General features: G+C 41.9%; 1 protein-coding gene across 2 annotated transcripts in view; it reads right to left on the bottom strand.

Moving 5' to 3' along the window:
- NFATC1 (nuclear factor of activated T cells 1) overlaps nt 1-14,162 on the bottom strand; it is a gene marked incomplete at both ends in the record, with an annotated part of 112,838 nt that overhangs the window by 32,069 nt on the left and 66,607 nt on the right. For both annotated transcript variants that reach the window (XM_080339112.1, XM_080339113.1), the window contains 2 exons: nt 12,540-12,672; nt 13,965-14,020. In XM_080339112.1, coding sequence (XP_080195238.1) covers nt 12,540-12,672; nt 13,965-14,020 — 189 coding nt within the window. The remainder of the gene's footprint in view (nt 1-12,539; nt 12,673-13,964; nt 14,021-14,162) is intronic.

The raw sequence follows: 14,162 nt of genomic DNA, 5'->3' as shown, positions 1-14,162 counted from the left end.
CTCTTGTTAACTTTGCTACTTTTATGTTCTTTTACATATAGATGCTTGCAACACTTGTTTCAAGATTTCTAGCACTCCTAGTAAAAACATGTCTATATACGTAATAGATGCACAGGTGCTGCTCAAGACAAATGTCCTAAGGACAATGAATGGTTATTGGATTCCATTGGATATTGTGTTTTTGCATAATCTTGTTTTCACCTGTTTGTGTGATGTGCATTGGCTAGCAGGGTTACTAATGCACTTGGTTGCAGAGAAGCAGAGTCCAGGTTCAGTGACAGCTTTATAAAATCAATATCACACCCTTTATGAAAATGCAAGACCAAAGAAATGCACCTACATAAACATTGCAGTTTAGATATTGTAAGAAAATACCTTTAGTAAGTTCCTGAGCTAGCAAATATTCTCACATGTTTTATATTAGGTTCACTGTACTAGCACTAACCACAGCACAGCTGGAAATATGATGGTTGTTGAACACTGAATTTTCCCAATATATCACTGTTATAGAAACACCTGTGCCAAATAATTCTAAGCTCAACCACTGGCAATTCAACTCCAATAAACCCTGGAGCTGCCTGACTTGTTATAACCTGGGGAAGGGTTATAGCCCTGGTGGCAGGTGGGCTGGAGGCTTTAAAGAAGGCACGTTCCTGATCTCAGGCTTATTTTTCATTGTAGCTCTCCTATGGCACATCTTTGCTACTTGGTTTACCAGGCCCTTTTTTGTCACTTCACTTTGAACTTTTTCTGTATGAAAGCAATGCCATGGGGTCTGTCTGGAGGTCTGATTAGTAGACATGAACATTGAAATCTACTTTCATGTGTTGCTACAATGAAATACACCTGCCACAACAAACAGAGGATAACCAGTAAGTCTTGCTCTTCACTGGGCAAAGGACTAATGGATGGAAAGGACTGTATTCTAGACCTTTTAGTCCAAAAACTCTCTTGGAGATGATGACAGCAACCAAGGACAGTCCTAGTTGCCCTTAAATTCAGAGTTCAGAGGGAAGAGACTGATGTTAATTACAGAACCAATCAGGGTAAGTCACAGCAGCTTGTTTGCCAATGACAAGTTGGTAGTCAGAAAGGGAAACAAGAAGGAGGGACACAGGATTAAGTGGGACCTCCATTTTATTTTGCATCTGCTTACATTATCCACTTGTATTGGTCTGAACTGAGACTCCTGAGCATCAGTTATTTCATGGAAAGGGAAACCAAGTGTCTTTAAATGGACAGGTACTACCTGTACTTAGGCTTAGAGGTGTCTGAACTTGTTCAACTAAATTGTCTCCATTACATTTTTTAATGTGTTTTTGCAACACAGTAGAAGTCTCCCATTGCAAAGTATCATATATTTTGTTTGTATGCTAATCTCATCACTTGAATAAGTATCACACTGAATGCTGAAATGGTGAAGGGATTTGTATCTGACTTTTCAGTGCATTGCCATTTGTATAGCCATTTAACACTGTGCAGAGTAAACGTATGGATCTTATCAAGCTGGGATGGCAGCTACTTATTCCCTTTCAAAAAAGTGTAAATGTCTTCACAGGGTACCAGTTTGGAGAAGGAATCTCTGTAAGATTCGCTCCAGCCCCTGCCCAGAGAAATTATTACTAATGACCCAGATGACCTGGAATCAGACCTGCAAAGCTGAGCATTTCAATAGAAATGTAAGATATTAACACTTCCTTTTCTGGCTAGACCTCGACTTTTGTACTTTACATGAATAACTATATTACTTGATTTGTGGAAGACAGACATACCAGAAATTGCTACATTGCAGTTAACAGTTTATGACACTCTATCCTGTATCTGCTTCTCTCCAGCCTATGCAACTTCACCAAATGGAGTAACAAAGGCCAGAAATCTTTGCCAGTGTTTGTATTTTCAAACTCAACTCAAACAAGCTGTCTGTCTGACGTCCTGGTCATTCTGAAAATACTTTGAATGTGTCAAAAGTTGGTGTAAATCACTTTATATTCCTTCTTTAAAAGGCCGATTATTTACTTCATTTTCGCAAAAGACTGCAGAGAGCCCAAGGCAGGAGCTGTGAGTGTTTCAAGACACACCTTCCAAATCCAATGCAGGAAGAGCCTGTACCTGTAGTCTCTACCTACCCACTTACCATCACGGTGTCTATGGCATTACTCACTTAAAATACTTCCATGTGATAAGGCTACCAGTTCCTAACACACCCTACCCGCTGTCTTACTAACTCTGGGTGGGGCAGAGACCCTCAGCTGGGACAAGCAGCTGTAGCTGACTTAGAGCAACTGAGGACACAAACCTCATGTGCTCACCTTCACTATTTTCTCCTAAGTAGGAACTCAGTGGGCTCCTTCCAGACCAGCCAGGGCCGATCACTGGCCAGCCACATACTAGTGTTACTACTTACCTACTGATTCATGCTTGATTAACTGCAAATCTTTACAGACCTGAGCTAGAAAAAGGGGTTTGTATCTCAAATACCTCCCTGTGGAGGTACGGTAAGCTAGTTGCCATAACGTGTACCCATTTTCACTATCACTAACTTGCACAAGTGAATATTTCACACGGGGAGACGTGATTTGATACAGAAAGTACAGTTAATTTTCTCAGGATTAATATTTAACAGTATTAGCCTGACTGACTTCTAGATGAAATATATCAAATCTTAAATGACTTAGTAAAAACTTGCCAGCTAAAAAAGACACTCCTAGTCACACGGCAGGCCTGGACTGGCAATCAACTGAAAAGCCCTACAGCTGTTCAGAATATGCAAGCACTTCTAGCAGAAACCAGACTATTTCTTAAATTCAGTAGAGCCATATCAAATGGCAACAAGCATTCTGTCTCAAAGCTGCTCCATTGTGCTGAGGTAACACCCAGTTTTGCAGACTCTCAGCTGGCTAGAACGAAAAATTATGACCAAATTTGCCATACACTGAGATTTGCCAATAAAAAATTGCAGCAATTAATCCCAAAATTGTCAAATTGTAAACAGAAAAAATGATGTAGTTGTTACATATATTCAGACTCAAAAGTAATGTTACTTGTTGAAGAGACCCAATGCTGCTGAAGGATCAAGCCCTTGCCATAAAAAGGAAAAAATGAATGCAGGTTTCGCTCGTATGGTAAATTTTTAAATGCTTGTTACTTCACAATGAGTTAGGTCAGCCAACAGATTATTTTAAATATTCCTCGATTTTGAATATTAAAATATGACAGAGCTCATAGTTCTAAATTAGTCTGATAAGCAACTTAATCTGTGCTAATGTGTTTTCAGTGGTTCAACGATGCCCTCTTACTCTGGATTCCTGTCTTTATATCATCTAATTTAATGCGAAGTTCTGCGAACCACACATTGGCAGCAGCCCTGGCTATAAATCAAAGCTTCTTACTCAGAGAGACCAGGGTTATGACATCATACCGAGGCATCGGGTAGAAGACAATGGTCCTTCTGTGTGGGTCTGAATCTGGGAGAAATATTTCAGCCAGTTCGGCAAGCCTATGTTTAAATGAAAAGCCTTTCTAGCAGGTAAAAAGTTAATATATCAAACACTGAAGAAAAATAATAAATCATGCGTGTTCAGTAAAGGGAGTCAGAAAGTGCTTAAATATAAATTATATGTATTTTTTGACAATTCTAACAAGTCTGTTTGCTTTTACACTTTAGCAATCCAGATGGGTTTTTAAACTTTTTTGGGGGAGGGCTATTAAAATATGTGAACTGAGAAAATATAATCTTATAATTTAAACAGATGTTTATCCTGATTAACATTAAACTCACAATTCCACATTTCCACATATTATTATCAATGCAGACATTTGTGGCACTGTATTTATTTTGTCCTTAGTTTGAATGAACCTATCAAACAAAATTGCCACCTTTCACAGTGCAGACTATGATGTAGTTCCCTGGCACCAGCACACAGATTTTGGTTAGTATATGAAAATCAAAACACTACTGTTTTTTCATGTGTATACACATGTTTCTTCATCTTCTGAACTAAATGTCTCGTAATTGGTCAGAATTTGGGATGAGACTTTGGGGAGTGAGGTGGCCCAATCTCCATTACTGAACTGGGCTCTGAAATGCTCCTTGTGCCTTCCAAATACTCCCCCGTCAGTCAGTTTTGAGCCAGGCAGCACGCCGCCTTCACCACCACCCAGATTTTCCTTCAGAAGACACTGCACAGGTCACCCCAGCTGCTGCCACTGCTTTGCTGCTGCCCAACCAGAGATACAGTTAGAGATGTGGACACATTTCTGTGTGCAGGTTAGCCACTCTGGATTCATGCAAAGACAAAATCCTGGCTGCTGTGGCAGCACCACTTGGATTCCGTAGGCTTGAGCAGAGTGAGAACCTCACCCCTCATTCTGACTCTGGGGCAGTCTGATGTTGGGGAGAGGCAATGGGCTGATTGCCTTCAGAAACTATAATTTTATAATTTTTAATAATTTTGTAATTTTGTTTTGTAACACAAGAGCAGCAGAGCAAAACTTTCTGAAGCGCCCTGCCAATGCATGTGCAGCAGTGGTAATCTCAGTGACGAGGGACAGACACTCAACCCTAGGGATCTCCTGAGACAGTCACTACAGGGGCGTTCCATTAACTGGATATTTCTCCCTAGGCACCAATTCAACCCAAATGTTTTTTAAAAGCCAAGGTGCTATCGAGCCTTGGCTTTTAGTTAATTAAACCAGAGCACAGTGACTCAGAAACAAATGGAGTCTCACAGTATCCAGAAGCTGTATGCATCACATGTACGATTGCAGCTTTTACCTATGCAAGTATCGGAACTCACCCTCTCATGCTAATACGCTGGTCCTGCTCATTGAGAGGGCTACCTCTAACACATGCCTGCCTGCCCACTTTGGGTTTATGTTTATATATTTTTATGGGATCTGATGCATATGTACAGTTTTACACAAGAACAGCCTCCAGGTAGATTGAAGCCTTGCACATACATCTCGGCCTATAATCTCGGACAGTGCCATTATCTGATTACAAAGTGTTTTCCAGCTAACTCATTTACTAAATGCTTTTTAACAGCTGTTAAGCTATTAGGTTTTTCAACCCATATTTATGAGACAAGATTATATATGGCAGCTTGGTGCATGCACTGTTAAATCAGGTGGGGAGGAGTAGAAAGCAGGAGAAGGGCATTTGGGTTGTGTTAGTACAGGACATATGCATTAGCTTTCTTTCAAGAGAAAAGGGGAAAACTCTTAAAAAGACCCAATTCATTTTCCATCATAACACCTTATTAAATTCTATGATGTTGCAAACAATAAATCAAGTCATGTGGTACACCCGCTTGGGCTGCTCTACTGCTGCTCCCACAGCGCAGCATCCATCCCCACTGCTGTCTTGAGCAGGAGGTTCAACTGTGCACAACATCCAGGCTGCAATGGCCGAGGCCTTCCATGTCATTTCTGTCAGACATGTTAAAATTCACTGAGTTGAGGTCTTTTTTTGACAACGTGGCACAACATTACACTAGCAGCACTGACATTACTCATTGGTGAAGGGTTTGGAGAGGAAGCCATATGAGGAGTGGTTAAAGTCACTTGGTCTGTTCAGTTTGGAGGAGACTAAGGGGAGACCTCCTGGTGGCTACAGCTTCCTCAAGGGGAGCAGGAGGGACAGGCACTGATCTCTTCTTTCTGGTGACCAGTGACAGAACCCGAGGGAATGGCAGGAAGATGTGCCAGGGGAGGTTTAGGTTGGACATTAGGAAAAGGTTCTTCACCCAGAGGGTCGTGGAGCACTAGAACAGGCTCTCCAGGAAGGCAGTCATGGCCCCAAGCCTGACAGTGTTCAAGAAGAGACTGGACAATGACCTCAGACCACACTGGGAATTGTGGGGTTGTCCTATGCAGGGACAGGAGTTGGACTTGATGATCCTTGTGGATTCCTTCTAACACAGGACATTCTACGATTCTATGATTACTTCTGCTCTCCTGACAAGAGGAGAAAAGGAAAGTGGGGACTGTGGGCAATGGTCCCGCAAGGCAGCAACAGGAAGTCCAAGGTTCCTCATCCCTGGCAGTTCTGCAGAAAACTCTGCAGGGACAGGCTGTCAGGAGGGCATATTTACTGTGCTAGTCCTCCCCCTAAATCCACCTTGTCCAGAGAGGGGTTTGGACCCTGCTGACCTCAGCATCTCTGCTCTGACACGGTCTTTGTCTTCAGAGACCGATGCAGTCCCTCCCACAGCCAGCAAAACACAACCTCGCCTGTGCATTTCACCTCCAGCAGCCAATACCATGTCCCTTTCAGGATCAACCACTGAGCTAGATTAATTATGGTGATCAGCCACTCAAAGAGAACAAAAATAAGCATCTCCTGTAATCCAGCCCATGTAATTCTAAACCCTGTTCTCCCTCACACAAGTTTTACCTTTTGGCTTTTAAGCTAATTGGAAGATCCTAAAGCTCATGCTTATTAACATATGAATGTGAAATCACTGGGAAATAAGGGAAGGAGTTCTTGAAATGCTCATGAAGAGGGGTTTGGTGATGGAAGCTAGAGGCTGGGTTTTGTCATCTGAAATGGCATAATTCAAAAGTGAGGTACTGCCAAAAGACAACTTTATGCACTGGAAGTTAACTATTATGGGTGATCATTGCTGCTGCCATGGAGCCTGCTGGTCAGACATAGCCAGGCACTTCTATGTGTGCGTCCACACCTGCCTGTCACAGGGACATCTCACAGGTAATGCTCCTTCTTGGCCTTCCAGATGAAGATGGAGCACTGCACAGTGAGGCAGAGATTTGCTTCTAAAGATCAAGATGACTGCATCTGTAGGTCAGATGTGGCTGGCTAGGCTCTGGTCGACAGCCAAAACAGGATGTCACCCGCAGGAAGCCTGGGCAGCTCTACTGGGGACCCAGCAACTGGGAGCAAAACCACCCGAAGGTGTAACACTGGTGAGAGTAATGCATGTCTCCTCTGCTCAACTGTAGACCTCGCGCGGCTGCTGGAAGGGAGCAGAGGAGCTGATGTGCCCAGCAATGATGAATTTTGTGATCTTCTTAAATGGAAACAGGACTCCGACAAAATCCTGCCTGCTTTTTGTCACTCTGTTAAATGTCAAAAGTAACAATCAACCACCTAGCAGCCAAAATGAAATAAACTGTAACAGCGCATCATATAAAAATGTGCAATGTGATTCATATTTTCACCTAAAATAAAATTCCCCTGAGACAACCTTCCCCCCACCCCATCCCTCCTGTTGCCTTTCCTTGATCTGTGCAGGCTTTGCAGCAGCCTGGCTGCACCCTGGGCTGGATGGAAACATGTCCAGCAGGTCTTCAAGGCTTCAAGCCTGGCTCAGCTGCATTCAGTCCCCTCACACATGGCTCTAGGAAGTCCGCACTGACCTAAGGTGGGCTTGGGCGTAACACACTCCTACGGACTTCCATGCCCTCTCCTCTGGCTCCACAGGCCAGCTGCAAGGTGCTGCCCACTGTGGCAATAACAGTCATGTTGTATATGCCACAGATTAGGAGCATCTCACAACCCAGGCACTGAATTTGGCCCCACTTCCCCAACTGCCCCCAAACTACCTACGTTTTATGAACATGGATAGGCTAATAATTTTGCCAGCCTTGTGCATGAAAATTCAACAAATTCAACAAGTAACTCAAGAGGTGAGAGGTGTCAGGAGAAGTTCAGCAAAAGCTGTGCTCTGTGTCATGTTAGAGCGGCAACACTTTGCACCCTCATTTTATTGTTTTCTGCTCAGGTGGCCAATGTCTCCTTGTAACTTAGAAAGTGAGCTGTGGGCGGAAGAGCCGAGGTGAAACAGGCACAGCTGCTCAACGCAATCACTAGAAAACTGCTGATTGTACTAATCTGTGGGGCAGGCGGGAGATAATTTTAGAGCTGAGACAGGAAGTCAGGAGGATGCTGACAGCAATGTGCAGTGGGCACTGCGCAGCCTTTTCAGAAGTGCACCAAGAGCTGTACTTTCGCACTGCCAGGCTGTTAGCAGCAATACTAAGGCACACCTAGCAGCCGTGGGCAGGCTCACAGCTCCCATACCCACAGATTCAAAGGATCTCTGTACCCATCAAGCCCCTTGTCTATATGGCCAGTTTTCCAAGGAGCTCAGCACCCTGGGGCTTGAGAAGGTGCCTGCAGGGAGGCAAAAAAACTGCAGAAAATCTGGCTTTACAAGTGAAGGCTGTGTAGTTGGAAATCCAGCCCTACAGGTGGCGAAACACTTCTCAAAATAAAAATTGCCCAGCATATCAACACCATTTTAATAAATGCTAGAAGTAGTGAAACATTTTTTTAATAATACTTTAAGAAGCCTGACAGAAACAGAAACCAGAAATACTTTATCATCAACTCTTTGCACAAGTGTACTTTTCATTTCAGCAAAAGAAAAACATCAACTTTCCTTTTTCCATCTTTTTAGAAATTCCCTAGGCAAACTAACCTGTCTTTGCTTATCAAGTATCACTACTTGTCTAAATAGAATTAAAAGAAAAAACTTTTCTGTGTTCACCATTCTTGATGTCAATGTTCATCTGAAAAAAATAAGTTCTTGAACACATTTCCTCTATTTTGATGTACATACTTAAAAGAAATCTGAATAAACAGAGATCTAACCCTTATCATTCAGTGTGTTGTTTAAAGTCTTCTGAGCTGGAGAACTCCTTCAGCTTTCTTAGCAGATGAAAGCACAGGATCTGGAACCACAGCATGCATGTCTGGTTGCTTGTGTGCTTCTTCAGCCTCTCCAGATTGGTTTCTACCTCAAATGCTACTGCTTACATCTAGTGATTTCAAAAGACTGTCCCTCCTGTTTGAAATGCATACAGGGGCCAATGGCATGATAAACTCATAGAAGCAAAATGATATGCAGTCATAAACAGAAACAAAAACTAAGCATTTTTCCAGAGGGTAGGGTTCACAAATGTAGGATTCACCAATGGTTTTCCAGAATGTTCTGCTGTACATAATGGAGCTGCAGAGCATCCCTGCGCAGAACTGCAGCAGTGGAGGGACTTTAAAAACCAAATATTCAGGTGTTCGCTCATTGTGTATTGCTCAGACTCCTGACTGCAGTGTCTGGTACTGTGTCTTCCTCCTCACATTCTGAGGGGATGTGGCAATGCAAAACGTATTACTACTTACCATATGAACTGTGGGAATTCACTTGTGGAAATGGTATGGAAACTACTTAAATTTCTGTGCCAGGCATGTCTAGGGAGGAGTGTCAAGAGCCTATAGCCTGCAAGTTCCGATATGCAACTGATATGCAATTGCTCAGTGATGCACAATATTGAAGCAATAGTAAAAAAATGACATTACATTCATTTCTGTACAGTATAAGCTAATACAGGATTTGGGGATTACTCTAACTCACCAGAACAGTAATTCAAAATTTCAATTAAAAGTGGATTACAAATACTTAGGTTTATGGTCTGTCCCAAGCCAAAGACTGAAGCAAGCCTGTTTTCCAGACCTTGGTTCTCATTTGTGAAGCATCTACTTTCTGTTTAGTTTTTTTTGTTTGTTTGTTTTTGTTTTGTTTTGCCTTTTTTTGGTTGGTTGGTTGGTTGGTTTGTTATTTAAACTCTTCATCTACAGAGCAGCAAGATTTTCATTTTTACAGCATTTTTTTTTATTTCTGAGGCAGGAATCTTCACCAAGTAAGTCCCTGCTCTGCAAAACACTTGAGCCTACACAAAGGAAAAGTATAATCGTGCCATATCTCCACAGCATGGGAGAAGCCTTATGGTGGTGAAACCGTAACATTCTGCTGGAGAGAGCAGCTTGTGCTAGCTGCATGTCACAGAGCTGTACTCCACGGAGATGCTACAGGACCATCCACGGGAGGTGGGATGAGTGAAACCACATGCCCCTGGATCCACTGGCTGTTTTCCTCTGGGGAATGAGGCGAAACAGGAGCTACAGGAAAAGAAAACCCTATTGTTCTGCAGTTGAGGTAGGAGCTGCACAGCAAGACCACGGCTCTCCTGCTGGCTGCATTGTCTGCACGTGCCCATACCCACCCCAGTTGCATGGCCACACAATATTTAGGCTTTAGTCCATATACAGTATTTTGCTTTGGCACAGTCCAGTTGAGCTGTAAAATACATGCTTAATGTGCATCACGCAGCTTTTAAAAGATTCCTCATGCAGAAATACCTGCAAAATTACAGTAGGCACAGAAATGTTAGCGTTTTGACTAGTCCTAAAGCACAGAAGAAGTTTACAGGATACCATCTGATTTGTGTAAAACCACATCTTAACACTTGATGATCACTCTGACATTTGCTTATCAAAAACCTACACCCTCTATGTTCATGAGATGTGTTTAAACAAGGGACAAAGTGCTACCTGGACTAAAATAGTGCTTAACTCCTTTACATTTTTTTACACTGATCACACAGTGGTTGTTGACTCAAATATTCTTTTCTTCATGAGCTAAACTTTGGTTTTCTACAATTTCTTGAAACATTAAAATAATGTTGTGACTGAAATCAAATAAAGGAGAACATTCTAAAATGAAATATAGCAGCATAAATGACTGATTCAGTCATTGTTTGTGGTTTCTGACTATGAAGTCAAGGTGATCATACCTATCTTTGAAAGGCACAATGGAAGCAACCACCAGCAACACAAGAGCAAAACTTCACCACTACAACATAGGCATGATAAAAACATACTATACTATTAATTCTGATGATTTCAGCAGCACAGTCACTCTTACCACTTTTATGAGAGAGTTTGCTAAGAACATATGATGGTTTTCAACCACTTATATGCACATATACATATATATTAAGAGAACATGAGTGAGGAACCAAACAGGAACAGGAGGAAGGTATATTTACTATTCAATATCTGCTTCCCTTTCCTTTACTCTGGTGTTACATTTTTTTTTCTTTCAGGTTTCCCTACACTGAAACAAAAAGATTTCACAGGAATTTAAATCAGTAAAGCAGACTAAACAAGATTCCCAAGAGTGACCATAATTAAAGATGTCTTTGCAGAATAAAGCCTAGGCTGGTTCTCTCTTGCCTGTCACTATGTAATTATTCTCGTCACTTCACATCAAATGAAACATCAAATGTTTCAAACTCAGAACAGTGGTAGGATAAACCAATTTTGCAGCAGTAAATACTATTCCCATGGTTTAGAATAAAATGGTAAAAAATTACCTATGTAAAGGCTGGATACAAAAGATGCTGCACAATAAACAACAGTTAACAACACGAATGTATTTGAAATATGTATCAGGATAACTTGGGTGGCAAGGCAATACCTGTAGGCCTTTGCAACAGATTTTTGTTGCTGAAAAGTGTTGTGCAAGAGAATAACAACTTTTTTTTCTTTCCGATTTAAGAGATGAACAGTCTTTAAACATACAGACATACATACCCACTGGGCATGAAGTTTGCATAAGTAGGCTGATTCAGTGAAGCATAGCTATGCAGCACATAGGCAATAAGCAGTCAGTTGCCCTTGTCAAGTTTCCTGTACTTTTATTTTAAATCAAAGTCCTGATAAAAGTCTGGAGTGAATGCAAGCTAACTAGGTGAAATTCCAAATACATATTTTATGGGATTTCACCTGCAAAAAGTTGCCAAGTCTCTCCAAGTCATGCGACATGACTCAAATATAGCTTTGTGGGAGATTCCCTCAGGACTGTTTTCACTTGGAAAGTCTAAAAAAAAGCATGAACCTCATCATTTTTCTAAGTCCTCTTCCTTCCAAAACAACAGCAACAAAACAATCACCTTTCTTTCTTACTTTCCCCCCCAAAAAAAGTGTTCTCAGAAAAAAGAGCCATTTGAAAATTAAAAAAAAAAATATCTAAAATTACTTGCTATTAAAATCTTCATACATTCCTGCTTGGAATTCAGCTACTGGGAGTATTCCTCATTGTCACTTCACAGCCACCAATGTAAGTTTCCAAAATAAAGTGGTACGTGTGTTTCTGAACATTTCCTACACATGAAGCATTTTGTACGGAGCACTCTGATCTCCATCCATATTGTGCTTTTCATTGTGGCCCAAGAGCAGCATCAGCCTCGAGTGCTATTTTCACCCTGCATGAGATAGTGAGGTGCAGGATGACTGGAAGGAGAATCCCCACACCACTTCTAGCTCAGAGCCCAGCACGCTCACAATGCTGTGGTGTGAACTCAGAAGTATTATTCAAATGCAATGTACCTTCTGGGGCCATGAAGTCACACTGAGGGATGACAGCAACTTAGCAGAGAGCTCAGTATGTCCACACTTTGTGGCTAGACATGTGAGTTTGTGCTGGGGGTCTTCAAAAGCAGAAAAAGTCCTTGTTCCAACAGGTCTCTGCCACCACAACAAAATAAAATAATCTGCAGAGAAGTTCTCTTGTGTGGGAAGCAGAGAGAAAGGCAGCTACCATGTTTTGATTCTCTCATTTGATAGCACCAGGTATACATCCAAATTAGGTTACTAAAGAATTATCAGAGCCATATATCTAAGTAATCATCATTATGTCTCATTTTTACTAGCAGAGATAAGGAATACATTTTGTTACCATTAGCAGGAAGATAGGTGAAAAACTGGTACTGGCTTCTCTTTCTCTTTCCGTTGCAGACGTAGAAGTTGACCTGAACAGGGCTGGTAATTCTCTGATTGCGGAAAGGTGGTATCTCAACCACCAATGAATTCTGCAAAAGCAATGAATCAGAAAGTCAAGGCACAACTCAGGCAGTCAAGCTGTACAATAGTATTCAGATATTAACCCTGGGAAGGAGGTACCCAGGCTCACAAGGAGGAACACACTCTCTGCAGAGGAACTGGTGGGCTTCATGGGCAGGGATGGCCTCCCAACACCCATAGTGTCCTCTGTGTCAAGGACTCCAGAAGTAGGGAAATAAGATTTTAGCATAGTTCTCGTCTTTACAAAATTGCTAGCCTTTACCTTTCCCATTTGGACAGCAAATATGATACCACATAGGTACAAGGCTCTGCACCTCCTGCCTCTGACAAGAATCTGGGACAAGTCAATTGTGGTCTCTAACTCAGCAGGAGAAAGCACAACTGCTTGGTTGTCAGGTCATCCCCAGTATATTTCACCCTAACACAACTTCCTTTCAGAATTAGGACAGGCATATGATTATTCAAATATTTCCATTTTCCAAAGTGAAACTTTTTTCATACTATGACTCAGGAAGCTTTAAGCATGCTAGTTTCTGTGGATAGGAGATCTTGCAAGAACATCTACCGCTACAGAAAGAAGGGCTAGAGAGCATGTAGATGATCTTTCACTGTCAGAAACCAAATGCTCCAGCACAGGGCTAAGGAACAACTTAGCTGCTAGGGCATCAGCTTACATAAATGCACAGTGAAATCTGCTAGGACCGTCAAAACCTCTTTCGTCACTTTTTGAAAGAATAAAAGGGAATGCTCATCTTAGCATTTGGCCTGCTTTCATTTGGGGTCTTTAAATTGTTTGCCTCCATGTCTCCAGCAGGTCTGCAGCTATAAAAAACTGTTGCATATAGCTGCAGAGGTGGAATGGCAGCCACATTTTTCACTTACAGTCATGGCTGAGGGAGCCACGCTTCTCCAACTGTAGGGCTGAACTCCTATGAGGGGACTCACATTTCTTCTGCCGAAAGTAGACAAAAGCCAAGGAAAATGATCAGAAATTGCTTTGGGAGCAGGGGGAAGAACTGACCCAGCAAGACAGAAGATGAGCAGACAGGCTGGCCCATCCAGGACAATGAAAAAATATTTTCCAAATGGTCTCTCGTGCTTTTGGGATAGCTTCCAACAATGGCTTTTTACCTCACGCTCCCATTAAAGAAAGATTTCCAGGAGGGGAGGCCTAAGCATTTGTTCTCTTTCAGTGGGGAGAAACAGCTCCAAAGCCTTGGAAATCCCTCTTTAGCAACAGTGCTGTAAAAGGCAATATATATTTTTCATCTTGATGTTAAAATATTTAAGGCAGACTTACTGGCTTGCACATTTCTTTGTCGGTTTTGGCTTCCATTTCCCACACATGGTGACCATCTAAAAGACAAAAGAAAAAGATATCTAGTTCTGCCTTTTTTTCTTCTCCCAAGCCTACAAAAGAGTGACTTTTGAAAAAATATCTCTTTGAAGGGGCACCTCATATATGAAAATCAGCCCTCAAAATGCACTGCCCATTCAT

Source organism: Nesoenas mayeri (genome assembly GCF_963082525.1).
Source record: "Nesoenas mayeri genome assembly, chromosome: 2".
In the NCBI taxonomy this organism is placed as follows: domain Eukaryota; kingdom Metazoa; phylum Chordata; class Aves; order Columbiformes; family Columbidae; genus Nesoenas; species Nesoenas mayeri.
The sequence above is the reverse complement of the archived record's forward strand: the minus strand, read 5'-3'. Positions and strand labels throughout refer to the sequence as shown.